The sequence below is a fragment of the Apodemus sylvaticus genome, chromosome 4, assembly GCF_947179515.1.
Source record: "Apodemus sylvaticus chromosome 4, mApoSyl1.1, whole genome shotgun sequence".
NCBI lineage: Eukaryota > Metazoa > Chordata > Mammalia > Rodentia > Muridae > Apodemus > Apodemus sylvaticus.
Window position 1 is genome coordinate 133,995,129 of NC_067475.1, and position 22,386 is coordinate 134,017,514.

Here is a 22,386-nt window from a genome sequence, read left to right on the forward strand (position 1 = left end):
GTTGCTTTTGATCATTATGTTTTATCACAGAAATAGAAATCATAATGAAGACACTTATTAATCCTGTCTCTTTAAAAATCTTGTCAAAATGTATCAGGTTCCTATTGTCATGTGGCCTGAAAGTGTTTAATTCAGATAAGCTATTGCTAATAATCTCCATCTATGATATGATTTAAAAGTTAAAGTTCTGTATTGTAAATGGGGAAAAGATGATTACAAAAAGGAATTAGTGATTTAACTTACAGCTGAAGATCAGAACCATTGTAGCCAGCATTTTAAGATGCATAAGTTGCTATGTGAAAGAGTAATAATAGAAAGCTAGTTTTGAGGTGAGAGTTATGTAATTCCGGAACTAAATCATTAAGGTTCCTAGCAATTTTTTTTTTTTTTTTGGATTTGTTTTATTCGAGACAGGGTTTCTCTGTGTAGCCCTGGCTGTCCTGGAACTCATTCTGTAGACCAGGCTGGCCTCGAACTCAGAAATCCACCTGCCTCTGCCTCCTAAGTGCTGGGATTACAGGTGTGCGCCACCACTGCCCAGCTCTCAGCAAATTTTTAAAACTTCTGGATCAGGAAGTAAGTAATACTTACTTGCTCTGACCTGGTATCAACTATACAGAAATACCATGAATAAATGCAAACAGCTATCAAGCTTGGGGAAGTGAGTCAGTTGTTACGAGTACTTGACTGGAGTTTACACTCAGCAGCACATGAACTGGAGTGGTGGTGGGAGATGGTGGTGGGAACGTAAGCCTGCAGTCCTACCACTTGGGAAGTGGAGGCAAGAGAACCAGTTCTACATCGTCCATGACACACAGTAAGAGGAATGCACGCACTCCGTAAAACCTCCCACGAACAAACAAATGAAGAGTTAGTGATTTAAGGTCAATTTGAAAAGAGTCCACAATGAAGATATATTTTGGTATTAACAGTAATCACAAATTAAAGTCAGAATAACTATTATGAATGCTAGGTGGATTAAATAACTATGCGTAGTTCCTTGCAGGACAAAGGAAAAATGAAGTCTGTTTAAATACTTGTCAAGACTTGAACACATTAACTTTCGGAATGGTCAAACACAAACCTGTGTTTTACTTACTTGTTGAGAAAACAAACAGTAGAACTGATATAAAAACTGGGGTGTGATAAAGCACACATTCTGGAAGACAAGATGGGAAGTGATTCAGTGATGACTACAGAGACAGAGATCTTAAATGGTTACAAATGCCTAGAAAGAACATCTCAGTTGCTACCTACTATAAGATGCATTTTCCTTAAGGACACACCCATGTAAAATGAGAACACAGAGTTCTCTCATTTTACTAAATCATATCTAGAAGCTGCTTAGAGAATCATACAGACATTATAATGAAAGTTCTTAGTTCCCATCACTTCTAAGCAGTGAAAGTTATGTTTAAACTCTTACTCTATAATATCATAGATATTATTATATGTAACAGTTGCTATAATAATTTAATATTGCCAAACTATTTAGAGCATGTGAGTGGAGCTAGCACAGCTTCTTATTATCTCAGTATTCCTCGTAGTACAAGTGAAGCAAGAACAAGAAACAGAGCCCCGCCCAGCCACGCTACAGTAACTGCCGATCTACTCTCATCACAAGGCAAAGCCACAACAACAGGCTAGAAGAAAACTCATGCCTGCTTATGGTAATACACATATTTGTGTTCTATCATCTTACAACTATTAATTATAGGAACACATACAGCATGAGATAGTCTGGTATAGTAAATGTTTATTAGCAGGGACTCAAAACATGGATTCACTGAATCCCACCTTCCTTAAAAGGGTTCTAATGAGAGAACAGTGTTTCAACATTACATTCTGTTTTATTATACAATTGAACCCTCCATAAATGAGAGGCTTATGCATTTACGACCACAGGACCACCCATAAAAACAAAAAAGATTAAGGACTCTGCTATGAATTCATGAAATCAGATTTAATTAAATTTATTACTAAGCAAACATAAAATAGCTTTAAGGAAATTAAATTTATTGTAGATAAATTTGCACAGAATAATAAATTTTAAGTATAAATTTTGATGCCTAATAAATTTATATACCATAAGATTAGAGAACTTTCCCAAAGAGCAGGTGTTTGTATGCTCTCTCGTTTTTGACAGGGATCCTGAGCGGAGCCTGAGAGAGTGATCAAGTCTACATCCTGGCGCACATGTGGAAGTCAGAGGCAGCTTACAGCCCTTCTCTCCTTCCACTGTGGAGTTCTCTATCACGGGGGTCCTAGGTTTGAACTCATGGTGTCAGGCTTAGTGGCACTTAACCCTTTCACTGACACAGAAATGTTTTTATAGCCTTTTAAGCGATCCTATTACTTTGTGTTCAGTGGCAACTACTGATTTGCAGTCTGACAGCAATAAATTTATTTATAAAATTATTTTTGTTTAAAGAAACTATTTTAAGAATTTGAATATTTGTAACATTCTTAAATCAGAATTTCAAGTTAAAATATCAATAGATTCTTACAATCCAACAAAACTTACCTTATAAAAAAAATACTGTACAAGGGTAGCTATTCTAATATAATAAAAATGACCATGAACAAAAAGTAATTTGGAGAGAAATTTAAATCTAGCTACTGCATAGTCACTGTTTCTTGCAGCTTGTCTTCCTTCTTTACCCATGATTCCTGCAAAAAAGAAGACAAGAAGGAATATTCACTGATAATCAAAGTATAATTTTTACTATATATATGTATACACACACACACAAACATAAATCACTCTTAACTATTGATAGTTGCTATAGCTCCACTTAGACACTAAATAGTAATATACAGCAGTTAACAGCTATCCAAAAAGGCTATTCTATTTAAATATGTTTAGTGTAAAAGCTAAATATATACTAGACATGTAACATCAATTTTCCTTTTGTTTTTAAAAAGATTTATTTATTATTATATCTAAATACACTATAGCTATCTTCACACACACCAGAAGAGGGCATCAGATCCCATTACAGATGGCTGTGAGCCACCATGTGGTTGCTGGGATTTGAACTCAGGACCTCTAGAAGAACAGTAGGTGCTCTTAACCACTGAGCCTCTCCCCAGCCCCTGTAACATCAATTTTCAAGGATGTAGAAAAAATAAATATAAATAACATTGAAATGTTCATATCTAGCCAAGGCGTCATCACCGTATGCTGTTGAGCACCAAGTGCTGAACTTTAGTGAGCACACGGCTCCAGGACGTCTTTACACTCACTACTTTCAAAGATTCTAAAAAGATTAAAATGAGGAATTTGAACCCAATAAAAAATAAGCACATTTTTTAAAAAGAACTTTAAGCTGTGGTATATAAGTGATAATGTTTTTATAGTAAGAAACAGATTTCTATAAATTTTCAATGGATAAAAAAAAAATAGGTAAAAAATGTACGCCCTGAAAGCAATTCATCATTTTATCTGGAAAATAAAAGTAATCTTTTAAAAAACAAACAAACAAACATGTATTTTTATAACATTTTATTTATATTTTAAATTACAAGTGACCTTAATAAACATTGTGAGTGTGTGTGTGTGTGTGTGTGTATGCACACACACTTGTGTATGTACAATGTTTGGCATATTTAAAAAAAACCCAATAGGTCTTACATAAACAAACAAGACTTTTTTCTTTCAACAGTAAGAACACCACTTAAAACTTGCAGTGGGACTGTGGCAAAGCACACTTTAATCCTAGCACTCAGGAGGAAGGCCAGAGGCAGACGCAGGTTGATCTCGGTGAGTCTGAAGCCAGTCTGGTTCACATAGTCACATAGCCAGAAAGGGCTACACACTGTGGCCCCATTTTAAAAATTTAAAATAAAAATTATTTTCAAATGCTTATTTTCTTATAATAAAATCCTACATAAACTGATTGGAAGGTTAGGCACACAAATGAAAAGTTTTGTTCTATAAAATAACTGTACCAATTTTTAGTCTCAAAAATGTTGCCAAATTTATCAACTTTTATCATTATTGCCCTGACTCCTAATTTGTATTTTCTGTTTGACAGACTGCTTTCACACACTTAGTATTCATTTTAATGCTTTTCATGTCATGCTAACAGATGGTCCCCCCACCCCCAGTGTGCCTACTGTGTCTACTTGAGTGTCTTTCTCTTGCTAGTGTGCTGACTTCTTACATTAGGAAGAGTAGGGCTTTGCTTACTATCAAGAGCAATTATCTTACCTAGTTTGTCTTTGCAGGCAAATGGATGGAACTAGAACATATCACCCTGAGTGAGGTAATTCAGACCCAAAGGGACAGGCGTGGTGTGTTCTCACTACTAAGTGGATAGTAGCCAAAAATGCATAGAATACTCAGAATACAATCCACAGGACTCAATGTTAAGCTGAAGGGCCCAAGTGAGGTTGCCTCAATTCCACTTGGGAGGGAAAAGAAAGCAATCACAGGGGTTTGGGGGACAGCAGAGGGAGTGAAGGATTTGGGAGGGAGAGAGGACAGGGAGGGGGAAGGAGAACAAGATCAGGCATTGAGGTGGGCGTGGGAGGAAACAGGACTGAAGGCCTGAGGGCAGCAGGAAGAATGGAAAAAGGCAACCTCAGGAGGTAGGAGGTGGGGGACCCTTAGAATGTTCCAGAGACCTGGGAGGTGAGAGATGCTCAGACTCAAGGGGAGGGACCTTAGATGAAATGCCCAACAGCGGGGAGAGGGTACTTGTAGAGCCCACCTCCAGCAGAAAGACAGGGCATCAAATGGAGGGATGGGGCTGCCATGCCACAGACAAAACCCCTGACTCAGAATTGTTCTTATCTGAAAGAATTACAGGGTTAAAAATGGAGGAGAGACTGAATGGAAAGGAGGTCCAGTGACCGGCCCAATTTGGGATCCAGCTCAAGGAGAGGCTCCAAGGCCTGAGCTATGGTGTGCTCACACACAGGAGTCTAGCATGGCTATCTTCTGAGAGGCCTAACAAGCAGCTGAACAGAGTTAGATGCAGATACTTACACCCAAACAATGGACAGAAGCTGGGGAGCCCTGTGGTTGAATTAGGGAAAGGCTTGATGAAGCTGAGGAGGGGGACAACCCCATAGGAAGACCAGCAGTCTCAACTACCCTGGACCCCTGAGATCTCTCAGACACTGAGCCACAACCCAGGTAGCATACACTAGCTGACATGAGGCCCTTGACACATCTACAGCAGAGGGCTGCCTGCTCTGGCTTCAGTGAGAGAAGATGCATCTAACCCTGGAGATACTTGAGACCCCAGGGAATAGGGAGGTCTGGTGGGGTTGGGATGGGGGTGGGGGGCTGGAGTCAGCTTGGGGAGGAGGAGGAAGAGGAGGAGGAGGAAGAGGAGGAGGAGGAAGAATGGGATGAGGAGCTGTCAAAGGGTAGACTTAGAGAAGGATAAGGACTGGACTGTAAACAAAGATTAAAGAAAATTAAAAAAAAAAAAAAAACAAAACTTTCCAGGGACTTTGTTCCCCCTGTCATACATAGTGATCTCTTCCTTACAGTCAACTAAATTTCTTGGTGTGGTATTATGCTTCAAATGTCTTTTTGTAACTCAAATAAGGTCTAAAGGAGCTGAAGGGGTTTCCAACTTCATAGGAAGAACAACATCAACTAACCAGCCTCCAAGAGCTCCCAGGGACTAATCCATCAACCAAGGGGTACATATGGCTCTAGCTGCATATGTAGCAGAGAACTGCCTTGCTGGGCATCAATAGGGGAAGAAGTCCTTGGTCCTATGAAGGCTCAATAGAGGCCCCATTGTATGGGAATCGAGGGAAGGGAGGTGGGAGGGGGTGGGTGGAGGAACACCCTCATTGAAGTTGGGGGAGGGAGGATGGGGTAGGGGCTCCCCAGAAGGGGGGTAAACTGGGAAAGAGGATAACATCTGAAATGTAAATAAAGAATATATCCAATAAAAAAATTTTAAAAATTACTCATAAAAATTTCTTCAGTTACCTTTTGTGACCTTAAAGAATTACTTACATCTTACTCCATCTGTAATTTGTTTTTAGAAAGGTAGTAAAATACATACAATTTTCTTTCAATCAAAAAAGTAACTTGCTGTTACTTACTTACTGAAGCTTTAAGTGTTTCCTTTGCTATATAGCATTAAGCAAGGTCTCCTTGTGTATGTGTGCATGTGTGTACACACGCTTGTGGATGGATGCAAGTAGTGGACAGACATGGCTGGATGCAAAGCACCGGAATCCTGACAATGCATCTGGCAAAGAGCTTCTCATGAGCCTGGGCTTCCTGTCTCAGCCACAGGTAGCTGTGTGCAAGCCCCTGGTCAGTCTGTGTCTAGCCCAGTGCTGCTGCCTGGGTTGTAGATTTGTACTCTGGTTGGATTTTATGTGGGTACCAGAGAGCTGAACCTCCGTTTCAGTCGTCTGGCCTAGCTGTCACTTCACTCCGCAGGCCATCTCCACAGCCCCCAAATCAGTTTCAATACTCAGTACAGCGTATAAAGTTTGTGAGGTACAAAATGGGATGTAAAAATAAAATTACTTTTATTATTGACTAAGAAAAGACAAATTTCACTAATATACTACTTCCTTTAATTAATATTCTAAACTAAAATATTATAAATAGTAAGCTAAATAATAATTAGTTTCTTATGGGGATAATTATACTGTCATGTAATTTCACATTGTATTTGTTTTCATTTCATATACTGAACATTGTACTTTACAAAAAGGAAAATTCAAAACTACCAAATAATTATATATTAACTTTAAAATTCAAGAAAAAGTCAATTACCTATGCCAACATGTGCTTCTTGTATCATGCTTACGTCATTAGCGCCATCACCAACAGCCAATGTTATCGGTTTCTCAGGGGAGATTTTTATTAGTCTTATTACCTGAAAAATATACAATGAATTCATGCTTTGTGATTAAATTTCAATTTTCTTATATTTGCACAATGCCCTCTATCTAAAATCTTCTGTAGCAGTATGGTGGTGAAGAAGACGTTTAACTCCATGCTAAGACAGTATCATGCAATAAGGTTCATTTTTCAGAGAGGTATGGAGATTAAGGGTTTAAGAATGTCTTCCAGAAATATCATAACAAAGTAGTTTTCTGTTTGGATTTTAGGAAGATAAGAATTTTTTAAGTGTATTCTAAATTTTTTATAAGACTAACAACTTATTTAAATAAATATAGTCATTGAGTAGTCAGACAAAGTTCTCAAGAAAGAAAATACTCTATTTGATAAAAAGAAAAGACATATATTTAGTTTAATTAACTAAATCTCAAGATTTAAGAAAATATTATAATTAGAGAAATGAAAGCAAGTTTATCTAGAATTCTTTTAAAAATACTTTTGAAACCTGTGCATTCTGGGAGGAGGAGGGTCTGCACAGGCGATGGTCGGTGTTTGGAGGTCAGACGACAGTTCTGGGGAGCGGCTTCACTCCTCACACCTTTGTGAATCTAAGTCCTGAGTTCAAGTCACCGGGCTGACTGATAGTGCTTTTACCCATTGACCCTTGCTGTAGAATTCTTGAAAGTGTTCTTACAAGAGCAGAGACATGACTGTGCTCTAATTTTAATCTTCACACGAAATTTCATGAATCTGAATAAGCATGGATGTTTGTATGCAAAACAACCAGCACTTTATTTGTATTGCTAAGAATATTATGATGCGTTTCTTTAAAAAGTGTGCATCTAGCGTGTATGCATGTGTGTCTATGTATATGGGTATGCATACAGAAGTCACAGGAGGACTCATGGAAGTCTGGTCTTCCTTCTTCCATGTGAGGCCTGAGGATAGAATCAGGTAGTCAGGCTTAACAGCAGGTGACTTTACCTGATGAGTAAGCCATCTTCATGGCTTGCTAAGAATGGTTCTTGAAGGAAAGAGTCTAAACCTCAAAATATTCCAAAAATTTATATATTCCAAAAATTTACAAACATTGTTTGAGTAAGTTTTCAGTTGAATCCTAGGTACCTACAATTTAAGTATTTCTTGTATACAGTTTATCATAAGAAGATCATAAAAGTGAATTGGGTATCAACCTTCCTTATTTATAACTTAATAGCTGCTGTCTCCTTTTCTTCCCTCCGTCTCTCCCTTCCTCCTTGATACTTTGTGAGATGAGGCTGACTTGCAGTTCTCTTGCCTCAACCTCTTGGCTGCTAGGATTTACAGGTATGTGGTCCTATGTTGAAGCTGATAACTTTTAAGAATTATCTTGTTTGTTCTTTCTTTCCTTTCCTTGCTCCTTCTCTCTCCCTTCCTTCCTTAAAGAGTATTTTTACCTCTAAATATTTTAATAGAACATTTTTTGTGATCTATACTTACTTTTGCTTTCTGCAAAGGTGCCATGCGACAGCATAATACAGCTGAACAGTTTCTGCAAACTTCCATAAATAGCTTTTCATGTTCCCTGAGTGCAAGAGAGAGGCTGGTCCCATCTACTACCAGCCCATGCTGAATCACGTGGTCCTCTGTAATTCTAGAAAAGAAAATAATTATATGTGTGTCATACTCTGAAGCCAGATTATTTACTTACTGAAAGACAGACAGTTCAACCAGACTACTATTGAATGACTTCTGTATAAGTGAACTAACTCAGTTGTATTACCTGAAAGGTGAGATAAACTATAGCTTTTGTATAAAAAAAGAAATAAATACTACTAATGATGTAACACATTTACCAAAAGAACACATATTAGACCAGAAGAAAACATGCAACCAGTAAGCTTTACATACTTGTATAGTGTTATCAACATTGTATCTTCCTTACAATGTCCAGTGTTTTTAAGTGATATTACTTTTTAAAATGTTTACGTTTTATTTATTTATTGTGTATATATATATGCATATGCACACATGTAGAAGTCAAAGGACAACTTCAAAAAATGGTTCACTTTTTCCATGTGGGTCTCAGGGACTGAACTCGTGTAGGCAGGCTTGGTAACATGCATACTTACCCACTGAGCCAGCTCCCTGGTGCAACATAACTCTCATCAACCAAGAAGTAACTTTAGAATATATACATCCATCTCAAATCATTCTGAGCAGTTAATTTGTTCCTGTCATTATTCTTCTTAATAGTAACTCACCACAATGGTATTCACGTGCTCTCAAAATAGCACAATTTCCAAGATGAAGTGCAAAGACTTGTCTAGAAGTAACACTCTCAAAAATATCTCTTTGACTCTCTGCTTCATGGTGGCAGTAAAGGATGTGAGCTCTCAGCTTCACTGCCTGCTGCCACGAAGTCTCGGACATTACAGACTCTAGCCCCCTGGGACTACACACCCAGAGAACCTTATTCTTCTGTAAAGTGCCTTAGTCAGGATGCTTCATCACAGCAATAGTAAGACCACAGAGTACAAAAGTTGGCATAAGAGCAGGATGTTGCTATGAAGAACATGATCATGTTGACTTTCTGGTTTGTTTTGTTTTGTTTGTAGGAATGTGGAAGACTATGGAATTGTGGCATGGAAAGCAATTCAATGCTGTAATCAGCACTCATAAGGCCATCCTAGCAGCAGCCTGGATGGTAGTGCTAAAGCAAAGCAGACTAGAGGCATGGCTTAAGAGGTTTCAGAGAGAGGCAAGAACTTTAACAGCAACAGGGCTAGACTATTTCTGTGCTAGTCTGGCTGCCTTCTGTCTGAGTCCTAAGATCTTACCAGGGGCAAAATTAAATGGAGAAAATGGAATTAAGTGGAAGAAATGTCCAGACTACATATTATTGATTCTGAAGCATGGTTATTAATGATAGTGTGTACACAGATCTACAATGAGAAGAGCCATGCGGAGCAGAAAGAAAAACAAAATGTAGAGTTTGGAGAAAAACAGCACTAGGAAGCTTAGTGTTACAGTCAAGTAAGAAAAGCTGTAATTGTTAAGGAGAACACATGGCCTTCATTCTGAGGCCATCGTTACTCAGATTCCCAAACCAAACAAAGACTTAAAATAATGGAATACTATTCAGCTATTAAAACCAAGGGCATCATGAATTTGGCAGGCAAATGGATGGAACTAGAAATTATCATCCTGAGTGAGGTAACACAGACCCAAAAGGACATGTATGGTATGTGCTCACTGATAAGTGGATATTAGCCAAAAAGTACAGAACACTCAGGATACAGAACCAAAGAAGTTAAGCAAGAAGGAAGGATGAAGTAAGGATGCTTGAATCATACTTACGACAGGAAACAAAATAGTCATAGGAGGCAGAAGTAGGGAGGAACTAGGTGGGAGAGGGGAGGGAAGAATGGGGGGCAGAATCAGATGTGGGGAGAGACAGGTAAGACAGAAGAGAGAAAAAGAGGGCCAGGACAATGAATGGAAATATGAAGCTGCCAGGGGTCGGGAAGGGGTTAATCCCTAGGAAGTCCCAGAGGCCTGGGATGGGGGAGGCTGGTGACCTTGGCCAACATTAACAGTGGGCACATGGGGCCTGAAGAGGCTACCTCCCATAGCCAGGAAGGAGCCCCCATTGAAGGGGGAAGGACACCACAAAACTTTCAATTCTAAATGAAATGCAGGGACAATGAAGGAGCTGAGACTGAAAGAATTGCCAACCAGTAACTGGCCCAACTTGAAACTCATCCCATGGGCAAGTACCAATCCCTGACATTATTAAGACACTGCTATGCTTGCAGACAGGAACCTAACATGCCTGTCTTGTGAGAGGTTCTAACCAGACTAAAAGAGATACAGATACCCATACAGAAGAACTGGGGCAAGGATTGAAGGCCCTGAAGGGAATAGGAACTCCATAAAAGGACCAACAGAGTCAACTAACCTGGAACCCTGAGAGCTCTCAGAGACGGAACCACCAACCAAAGAACATACATGGTCTGGTACAAGGTCCCCAGCATGTATGAAGCAGATGTGCAGCTCAGTCTCCACATGGATCCCCCCCAAAACTGGAGCAGAGGCTCTCCCTAAAGCTGTAGCCTGACTGTGGTATCAGTTCCTCAACAAGGCTGCCTTGTCTGACCTCAGAGGAAGAGGATGCACCAAGACTTGATACCCCAGGGCGGGGGATACCCTCTCAGATAGGGGGAGGGGGAGTAGAGGAGGGAATGTGTGAGGGAGGCCTTGGAGACACACGGAGAGGCCTGCTCTGCGCTGAAATAAGGAAAGGGGTACCTTCAAAGTAAGACCCTATCCAGACACGCTTTCAACCTGAGAAATGGCCTGAGCCCCCTTCTGGTTCTAGTATGGAGCTGAGTAAAAGAGCTGCTACTAATATGATTCAATATAGTGAGGATCCATTCTAAGATGGCTCTGGATGTCCAAGATGGCAGTGCAGTTAATGCAGTGCTAGCTTTAGAGGCATAAGGATACAAGAGTGAAGGAACTCTAGACTCTTTCACCACGGTTTCAGAGAGCCTGCGAAGCCAGACAAAATGTGGCCTTCCCCGCAAGAAGGCCCTGAGAAGGCCTGAAGTTGTGACTGAGAAGCCAGGCTTCTACTGGAGACCTCAAGACCCTGGGGAGAAGGGGCGGGTGCCAGAGACATGGGATCTAAGACTGTGTGAGTAAGGAGAGCAGAAGCAGACCCAGAAAGCAACGAAGATTGAATGGAGCAAAGGTGTGTCATCTATGCCCTTTGACATCAGATACAGATCTTGCAGGATTTGGACTTTGCCATTCTGGGTTTCAGTCTTGCTTTGGTATAGTATTTCTTCCACATGCCCCACTCCTTTTTAGAATGGGAATGTATGTTCTGTGACACATGATAGGTATATAATTTGCCTTTAATTTTACAGGAGGTTACAATTAAAAAGTATACATTGAGTCTCAGAAGAGATTGGACTTGCAAACAGTACTGAGACTAGGAAAGACTACAGGAACGTATGAAGTAGGGATAGCTGCCTTTTGCATTGTGATTTGGGGACAGGGAGAAGAATGTGGTGGTTTAAATGAGGACTGTCCCCACAGGCTTGAGTGTCTGTAAACTTGGTCTCCAGATGGTGGCCCTATGTGGGAAGTTTTAGGAGGAACAGGCAAGGCTGCAGGAAGCATGCCTCTGAAGACAAGTTTAACAGTTCAATGGCATGCTCATTTCCTGCTTCTCCTTCATATTTATAATAAAGGATACTTAGCTTCCCACCATGCTGTCTCTACTATTATGGATTCATCCCTGAATCTATAAGCCAAATACACTACAAAAATATATATATATCTTTTGAGAAACCACCCTGAAACTGAACTGAAGGCTTCCTTCCTGCTGGTTAGCTTTCATAGTGCCAGAAGGTACCCTGGAGGCCACTAGGGGAGAAAAGCCACTGGTGGTATTGCCCAGAGCTAACTGGGCATGTTATAATACTGACATACCAAGCAAGATGTGCCCACCTGTATAACAGTGGCACGGCAGTTATGGGGTAACTAATCACATTTAGATGAAAGCTGAGGTCTGCTCCATAAAAGGGAATTCATGCCTGCTATGACAAACCTGGGCAAAATCCCATAGCTAGTGAAATCAAACTGCCTTCTAAAATCTATACTTACACCATTAGATTAATGCTGTATTCCGCCTTGAAGAGAAAAACTTCTCTGTGGCAGTCAGCACTTAATACAGAGTCTAACTGGCCACTGGCTGCTCAGCCCGAAGATATCCATACCACCCTCCTTCCCACTCAGGGGTCAGAGAACACTGTGAAAGATGACCAGAAGAGAGTCTAAGAGTGGAGGATGGGCAGGAGAGCTGGGAAGTGTTTTCTGGACATCACATGACCATTTCACTCATGAACTCACAGCAGCTATGGTTACTTAAAAAAAAAGACACATGATGATTCAGGATTCCAGCAGACAGCACTAATTAGTAGGTTACAAAAAAGCAAAAATACAAATGAAAATCAAGAGAACATGCGGGCAATGCCTATGGGGATGAGAATGGAGAGTGTGGGATACACATGATCAAGATTCGTTGTTTACATGCATGAGTTTGTAAACTGAATAGAAACAAGTAGCAGTGGGGAATGGGAACTGGGGGTAGCCACTACAAAGACCCAGACTCCAGGGAAGCGAGAGGCTCCCAGGAGCCAATGGCAATGGCTTTAGCCAAAATACCCAACAAAGGGGAAATACAACCTATAGAAACTACCTCCAGTAGATAGGCATGGCCCCCAATTGAGGGATGGAACCACCCACCCACCTCAAAATTTTTAACTCAGAAATGTTCCTGTCCAAAGGAAAGACAGAGACAAAAAATTGAACAGAGACTGAAGGAAAGGCCATCCAGATACCGCCCCACCTAGGATCTATCCCATCTGCAGACACCAAACCTCCACAGAATTGCGGATCCCAAGAAGCACTAGACAGGAGCCTGATATGGCTGTTCCCATGTCAGCACCTGACCAGTGCAGACGCAGATACAGCCAAACCATCAGACTGAGCCCGGGGACGGTAATAGAAGAGCTAGGGGAAGGACTGAAGGAGCTGAAGGGGATTGCAACCCCATAGGGAGAACAATATCAACTAACTGGACCACTCAGAGCTCCCAGGGACTAAGCCACCAACCAAAGAGTACACATGGAGGGAGCTATGGCTCCAGCTGCATACGTAGCAGGGGATGGCTTTGCTGGGCATCAGTCGGAGGGGAGGCCCTTGGTTCTGCTGGAGGCTTTTTGCCCCAGCGTAGGAGAATGCTAGAATGGTGAAATGGGAGTGGGTGAGTGGGTGGAGGAGCACCCTCATAGACGCAAAGAGAAGGGGAAGAGGGGGAATGGGATGAGGGGATTGTGGAGGGGTAACCAGGAAGGGGGATATAATTTGAAATGTAAATGAACAAAATGATAAAAAAATTAATAACAGAAGAATCTCAAATGGCCAAGAAGCACTAAAAGTGTTCAAAGTTCTTAGTCATCAGGGAAATGCAAATCAAAATGACCCTGAGATTCCATCTTACACCAATAAGAATGGCTAAGATAAAAAAATCTCAAGAGATTGTACATGCTGGCAAGGATGTGGAGAAAGAGGAACACTCCTCCATTGCTGGTGGGATTGCAAACTGGTACAAACACTCTGGAAATCAGTCTGGCAGCTCCTCAGAAAATTGGAAATAGATATACCTGAAGAGACAGCTATATGACTCCTGAGCATATTCCTAAAAAAATGTCCCACCATACTAAAAGGACATGTGCTCTACTATTTCATAGCAGTCTTATTTGTGAGAGCCAGAAGCTGGAAACAACCCAGATATCCCACAATTGAAGAATAGATACAGAAACTGTGGTTCATTTACACAGTGGGATACTATTTAGTCATTAAAAACAAGGACATAATGAATTTTGCAGGCAAATGGATGAAACTAGAAAATAGTAGGTAAGGTAAGGTAAGCCAGACCCCAAAGGACATCCATGGTATGTACTCACTTATAAATCGATTTGGCCAAAGAAGAACAGCACACCTAGGATACAACCCACAGACCGTAAGAAGTTTAACAAGAAGGAAGATCCAAGTGAGGATGCCTCAATCCCACTTAGAAGAGGGAGCAAGATAATCACAGGGAGCAAAGAGAGGGAGGTACCTGGTTGGGAGAGGGATGGGGGGTGGGAAAGGGGAACAGGATCTGGTGCAGCATGGGAGGAGGGTTGGGGGATTGACAGGAGAAAAGCCCAGAGAGCCGGGTGAATGAATGGAACATGTGTAACCTCTGGGAGTGGGTGGTGGGAGAACCCTCTAGAAAGTATCAGAGACCTGGGAGGAACTTTCATGAATCAATGGGAGTGACCTTAGATGAAATGCCTAACAGTGGGGAGAAAGAACTTGAAGTGCCCACCTGCAGGAGAAAGACAGGGCCTCAAGTGGAGGGGCAGGGTTACCAACCCACAGTCAAAATTTCTGACTCAGAATTGTTCCTGTCTAAAAGAACTGCAGAAGAGACTGAAGGAAAGGCGGTCCAGTGACCAGCCCAACTTGGGATTCATCTTACAGGGGTGGGCACCAAGTCCTGATACTATTACTGATGCTATGTTGTGCTTATAGAGAGGGCCCTTGCATGGTGAGAGGCCCTACCAGTAGCTGACTGAGATGGACACAGAAACTTTCATCCAACCATTGGACTGAAGTCAGGGGCCCCTATGGTTGAATTAGGGGAAGGATTGAAGAAGCTCAAGTGGAGAGTGGCCCCACAGGAAGACCAGCAGTCTCAACTAACCCAGCCCCCAGTGAGCTCCCAGAGACTGAGCCAACAACTAGCCAGCACTAAGGGCCGGTCGGAGGCCTAGCCTCAGTGGGAGAAGATGTGCCTAAATCCTGTAGAGTGTTGAGGCCCCAGGTAAGGGCATGCCTGGTGGGGCGTGGAGGGAAGGGAAGAGCATCCTTTCAGAAGCAAAGGGGAAGGATGGCATAACTGTGGGAGGAGGCCATGGGCAACATCTGGAATAATTATTAAATACAATAATTTTAGAAATAAGAACAGAAGGTAGACCATTTTAAAAAGTTATTGTTGTTTGTCCTAGAATAAAATGCAATGGAAAAAGAGAATATGTAAGCTCCTCTGTGGAGAGGAGAGATAGGACTCTGTCTGGGACTCCCAATCAGGAACTCCATCTGACTGTTTCAGCTTCTCTGGCTGGATTCTGCTGAGAGATTGTAAGCACCTGATGTGTGACGTTGTCTAACTGTGGTTCTGCGTCCATCTACTAGGATGCTCACCCAATGGAACACTCTATTCCAACCCAGACTCCAGACTGAGAACTCTAGCTGGCTGCCCCAATGAAGCTTCTCCACTGGATTTCCTCTATGTTTTTACGACTCTGATCTGATGATGCGACTTCCTGCCTATTCACTCAGTAGGACTGCTAATGTTATCTTCGACAGGTGTTTTGAATACCTGATTTGGTCATGTTTCCCTATGAACCTACTCTTCTTGTGATCTACTACTTAATACTTATGCTTTTACTTTTGCTTGCAATATACTTAATAACCTTACTCTTTCAAAGCCCAAAGCATGGTTCTTGCATATCAATCTCTGGACCATACACATTATTGAGTTTAAAAGTTTGTACTTTCAGCAAAATGGCAGGTTGCAAATTTAACATCCCCGAATCAGTAGCCTTCCTATAGACCAAAGACAAACAGACTGAGAAAAAAGTCAGGGCAACAGTCTTATCATCCACAACAGCCAAACAAAACAACGAGAACCCCAAAAGATAAAGAACTAATCAAATAAAACTTTAAAAAACTAAAGACAGAAATGAAAGAAGACAGCAGATGATGAAGAGGTCTCCCATACATGGACTGGTATGATGAATACTGTGAAAATGTCCACCATCCTTCTAAAACCAATCTACAGATTTCCACAAAAAAGATCCAATGTAATTCTTCACAGAAATTGAAAAACTATTAAAATTCATAAAGAAGCATAAAAATAGCTAAAGCAGTCCAGAACAATGAAAACACTGCTGCACGATTCACCATTCCTGATTGCAAGTGAGACTACAGCCATAGCGGAGAACACAGCACGGCACTAGCACACAGAGACACACTCAAAGGACTAGATGTGAGGGCCAGATGAACGCCCACACTCACATACACTTTATTTATGACAAAGATGGTAAAAACATACATCGGAGAAAAGACTCCATCATTTCAACTCTAGTTCCATGGGATGTAATACTCTGTTCTACAGTGGGTACGAGGCATGCACATGGTAACACAGACATATGTGTGTGAGAACAGCCATATGATATGCATAAAATCAAACATTAAAATTGTTTTTTTAATTATTGACTCAATCTTTAGGCTGATGGAAGCGGGAGTGGCAAGCGGGCCCAGACAGTGCTGTCTTACCTTCTGGCGAGCTGCCTCAACTGCTCAGCACATCCACTGTCTGACCTCTGATTGATGAGTTCCAGGATATTCATAGTTCTATGAAAATGTCCACATGATAAACTCACACTAACAGCTGTCTCGTGTTTGTCTCCAGTAAGTACCCATACTTTAATACCAGCCATTCTCAGCGCTTCAATGGTTTCTCGGACTTTATCTTGTAGTCTAAATAAAAGAAACAAAATTTATAGTGAAAAATACTCCTATAGTGTATATTAAATATAAGCTACACAATTCATGTAAAGTATAAACTCTACAGGAATATTATAGTGTATCCACATAATGGACATTTTCTTTCATTATGTAAGAAACAAGAATAAACTACTAAGGGATATCTAGATTAAAAAAAACAATCAATTAAAATTGATAACTGTATGTTTTTAAGGGTATTATCAACAGAGTTGGTTTTTATGATCCCAACTAACTCAGCAGCTTTCATAAACTTCTCTCCCTGGGAAGTGGTATTGGGAGGAGGGGACTGAATCGAGGCCTGGTGCATGCTAGGCAGAAAATGTGCCACTACAAAATCTGAAATTTCAAACCAAAGATCTTCCTCCACCCCAGCCCTGAAGAAAATCACTCAGAGAGCTAACCATCACACTATAGCAAATACAGGACTATAGAAGTTCATGTTAGTTTAAGACATCTAATGAAAACAACTGAAAGGACAATGAAAACTCACACTTAAACATGTACACCTCTGTAGACACAGGGAACACCCAAGAACTTATAAAATTCAATTTAATTCAAACTAATGCTGACATAGATGCTGGGTTGAAAAAACTGAACAAGTTGCAAGGAATTTATATGCTAAAAGAGGAGAAAAATCTTTAAACAAATAATTTAATACAGCATCAAAACGAAAAACAATCGTAGCTGGGCAGTGGTGGTGCACTCCTTTAATCCCAGCATTTGGGAGGCAGAGGCAAGTGGATTTCTGAGTTCGAGGCCATCCTGGTCTACAGAGTGAGTTCCAGGATAGCCAGGGCTACAAAGAGAAACCCTGTCTCAAAACAAAAAACAAAATAACACAAAACAAAGCAGCAACAGACTATTCACAAAGAAGAGCATTTTCAATCATGTCAGTTGTCAGAAAAGATCTTCGTGGATGAGAGTTCACAAGTGCACAGCCTTGCTAAGGCACAAAGGCGCCACTGTGTCAGGCATCGCTGGTAGACAGCACAGCAGTCAGCGTGGTGTCTGAAGCCTGAAGGAGACTGGGCAGTAGGGAAGGGGGATGGAGAGCTGTGTGAGTGTGTGGTGTCAGTACAACACACTGAGGAACAGTAACTAGAAATGTAATATACATAATTGTTTCTACCTATTTCAAGTATCTAGAAAAATATCTAATGCTGGAATAAAACAGCATTATCTACAGTACAAAAATTAAAGCTTTAGTTCTCTCTATTTTGTTACAGGATGTTATTTAATGGTTTTTATTTTTCTTTAGTTCTCTATTTTGTTATAGGATGTTATTCAATGGTATTTGTTTTCACTTATTTAGCACTTATTTAATTAGCACTTGACTAAAATGTTCTTTAAAAGAAATATACTGGGGGCTGGAGAGATGGCTCAGCAGTTAAGAGCTCTGATTGCTACTTCAGAGTTCCTGAGTTCAATTCCCAGTAACCACATAGTGGCTCACAACCATTTGTAATGGGTAAAATAAATAAATAAGTGAATAAATCTTAAAAAATAAAAAGAAATATATTGCCCACTTCTGATACTTGCCTGTCTTCTACTGCTGTAGCTCCTAGCAATATCAGGTCTTTCTCAATGAACTGGAAGACATCAGCCAATTTCTCTTCCCGACGCTGCAAGGCAGTTCTGGCCTCAAACAGGCGCCTGTCTACATCTTCATACTCTTTAGCTGTAAACTGTCTGTAAGCTATACACAGTGTCCGCAGTCCTTTCTAAAAGACATGAAGAGGAAAGACAGGCACACGTAAGAGCCAGATTCGGACCTGACTTGAATACGACCATTTTGTCTTCACCTGTGACTCGGAACTACACACACTTAGCAATCTGTACTTGACTACCTTGACTATATAGACCTCAAATTTTCTTGATCTCTGAAAATTAGAATCCAAATCTAAAGATTTCTTACTATATATTTCCTTAGAATAACTAAAAATAAATGTTATAACAATAGAAGTTGAAGAGGGCAGATTTTAAAACACCATATGACCATGTTTAGCAAATCTGAAAATAGTGCCATTTCCTGATTTGTAAATAACACGCTGTGAATAACATTTAAGAGGCCACTAGATATTAATATATGTACTAATTAATTCACTTTACAATAACTATATGTGGATATTGTTCTAGACAAAATGTCTATGTGGTTAGATACCATAGTAGGTCGATGAATTAGACTGTAGGCAACTGCAATCCAAATAGGTAAGGAGAAGCCCAAGTATGAAACACACACAGGAAGACGAGAAGGAGAGATCCTGAATTAGGTTTTCTGCTTTTGGAAGTTTCTTGTGTTTTTTCCTTTTAAATTAGAATCACATTGCATACAATTAACTCTTTTAAAGAGTATCATGCAGTGCTTTTTAGAGTACTTACAAAATTGTTATCACTACTAGAATATTTCACCTGTGATGGACTCCCTACCCATCAGAAGTCACTCCCTTTTTCCCCCTTCATCCAGAAGCCTTTGGAAACTGCTCACTGCTTTGTCTCTATGAACCTGCCTTACCCTGGAGCTTTCATATAAATGCACTGTGTGGTCCTTTGTGACTGGCTTCTTTCAGTGAAGTTTTCAATGTCCATCCATGCTGTAGCATCTACAAGATACCTGTACCTCATTTCTTTTAATGACTAACTAATTACATAGTAATGTAGAATTAATATAGTAATGTATATCTCATTACATTGCTTATATTTTATCCATTCACCAAGCTGGGCATCAAGGCTTTTCCAATTTGGGGCTATGAGCATCCATTCATTAGATATACCTTTGCCCTTCTCTTTGGTGTACACCCAAGTATACAGCTAGGTCAGGTTCTAACTTAATTCCTACCTTTTGAAGTGTTCCAAGGCTACATGACTTGCACCATGTATGCAACCTCTAGTTTCTCCACTCCTTGGAGCTCCTGTATTCCTCTAGTAAGCCTATTGCTACCTTGTTAGTATGTCCGCTACACTGAAACACACACTTAATTTTTTGTTCCTTTGAAAGTCTGGGTTTACTTATGTTGCCCTACTTGCTCTTGCATTTCTGGGCTCAAGCTTCTGTCTTGTCTCTGCCTTTCCACCACAGGCCCAGGATAACCTGGGTAGGGGAAGGGGAGCAGAAGGGAAGGGAGGGAGAGGAGGACCAAAGACATCTAGCCATTCAGGAGGTGAAGCCCAGGGGTTTGTGCTTCACTCTCAGCCCTAAATACTCATTTTGTTAAGGGTAAAGTTTAGGCAGTATATGCAGCCAGAAGTCCCTACTACAACAGGTTGGAAGAAAAATTTCAAGTTACTAGGTTAAAAATCAGTTTTTACAAGTATAAAGAGTTAACATTTAATGCAAAAGAACAAAGAATTATAGAATTTCTAAAACTTGAATTATCTACTAAAAAGATGAAACCTCAACCTTTTCACAAGTATATTTTTCAAGTTTGTTTTTTTTTTAAATCATAGCTATCTTTACTTACCAAAGCAAACTCATCAACATGAATTCTGGTTTTTGCTATTTCTCCACCTATACATTTAGGGAGAATTGAAGATTCTGCTCCTTTAGCAAATAAAAGTTTCTCACCTAAAAAAAAAAAAACAAATAAAAAACAAACTAGTTATCAAGTTCTATATTAGATAAATAAATATTCATAACAGTTTAGCTTGGTTACCTGAAGGTGCTTGAACAATTACACTCATTCTCCTACGATCTGAATCAAATTCCAGAATATGAAGCAATTTGTACCTAAAAATTAAGAATGATAATCTTTAATTTTTAAAGTATTAACATCTACAAGACAAGCATGAAGTAGGAAATGAGAACTGCCTCTGTATGGTGATAGGCCCTAAGTTATCAGTAATAGTACCGCACACAAATGAGGTGGCAGTCCAGCCTCCACAACTATCATGTACTTTACAGACCTCGGGTCACTTGGGTCCCACAGAAGCCAAGATGAGGACCACTAGAAAGATTACTATTCAGGAAGCTGGTAAGTAGTAGAGAGGGACTGGAACCCAGCTCTGCCCGTCTGATTCTCTGTCATCTCCTGTCCTAACACATCTGCCCAATTCAACCTTTATGCGGTCTCAAAGGTTTGTCAGCAATGATTCTGGACCTGGGGTAGGTGCTGAGGTGGAGGGTCAGGAAGCAAATGTCTCTGTATGGAAGTGCAAGCAAATTTATGAGGATAACTGTGGTGAGGCCTGAAAAAAAATCTTCCAGGAGATAATACTATAATGATGTGTAAGCAATGAATGTTCTTCGTTGACTATAGGTTCCCTCATGAAAGCAGCTTCTGAATGGGCCCTACTTTAGTATGGAAAAGCACAGCAAGGGTTGAGGTACACAACAGACAACAGAACTTATTAGTGTAGAAAGAGGATAAGGAGACCGCGGTTCCTGAATGCCTGGACATAAAACCCCAGACAACACAAGGGAACTTACACTGGGGAGGAGCTTCAGGGCACAGCATTTGCCTAACATTCCTGAAACACTGGTTTTGATCCCCAGTACCACAAAAACAAAAGACAAAGATGTTTCTTTTTCTAATGACCTATGGAATCTCTACCACAAGAGTGTTTAATATGTAAGTAAATTCAGAAAACAGCATACTGTTGTAATTGTGATAAGATACAATGTAATACCAACATCACTCTATAACAGAGGTTAGCAAGTGTTTTACATAGTCAGAAAGTATTTTAGACTTTACGGACCATATATTTCTCTGCTGTATATCAGGACTTATTCTTGCATACCAGACAAGTGTTCTAACACTAAACTACACCTCAGTCTTTCTCTTGCTTTTTAAAACATTTTGAGACAGGTTCTTACTAAGAACCTGGCTCACTTTATGGCCTAGGCAGGTCTTGAACTTGTGACCATCCTCTATAGCCTCCATACTACCAGAGCTGTTTTCTTCTCTCTCCTCCCCATTACTCTCTTTTTCTTTTATAAACAGCTCTAAACGCAATCTAACATAGCTCACAGGCTACACAAAAACAGACTGGAGGACAGAATTGACCTATAAACCAAATTTGCTGATCCCTATCCTGTACTTATTATAGATATTACATATTTCAAAGAATTTACCTTTCCAATCTTCCAAGTACTTTAACCTCCATAGTTTCTTCAGATATGCCTATAAATGCAATACCAGCTCTAGAAATAAAAAGAAGTAATAAAATTTAGGGGAAGATATTTCATGTTTCACAGTATAACTTTATAACTTGGTTTGAAAGAAGACACATTAATTGAAAATTTAATACTGCCTTTAAATAATATGACACTCTTTTTTTTTAACTTTTTAATTTTTTTTTATTTTCTATATTCTTTGTTTACATTCCGAATGCTTTCCCCTTTCTTAAGAACTTGACAGGCTACACTACATCCAAAACTATGCAAA

The 22,386-nt window shown here is 40.2% G+C and overlaps 1 protein-coding gene across 1 annotated transcript in view; it reads right to left on the reverse strand.

Moving 5' to 3' along the window:
• The window catches only part of Atp11b (ATPase phospholipid transporting 11B (putative)), a 97,935-nt gene that overhangs the window by 24,736 nt on the left and 50,813 nt on the right, over positions 1 to 22,386 (reverse strand). The window contains exons 15-23 of the mRNA XM_052180635.1: positions 22,074 to 22,142; positions 20,656 to 20,729; positions 20,464 to 20,567; positions 18,545 to 18,726; positions 16,775 to 16,978; positions 8,312 to 8,465; positions 6,764 to 6,866; positions 2,525 to 2,670; positions 1,100 to 1,159 (exon numbers count right to left, since the gene is read on the reverse strand). Of these exons, the coding sequence (XP_052036595.1) occupies positions 1,100 to 1,159; positions 2,525 to 2,670; positions 6,764 to 6,866; positions 8,312 to 8,465; positions 16,775 to 16,978; positions 18,545 to 18,726; positions 20,464 to 20,567; positions 20,656 to 20,729; positions 22,074 to 22,142 (1,096 nt within the window). The remainder of the gene's footprint in view (positions 1 to 1,099; positions 1,160 to 2,524; positions 2,671 to 6,763; positions 6,867 to 8,311; positions 8,466 to 16,774; positions 16,979 to 18,544; positions 18,727 to 20,463; positions 20,568 to 20,655; positions 20,730 to 22,073; positions 22,143 to 22,386) is intronic.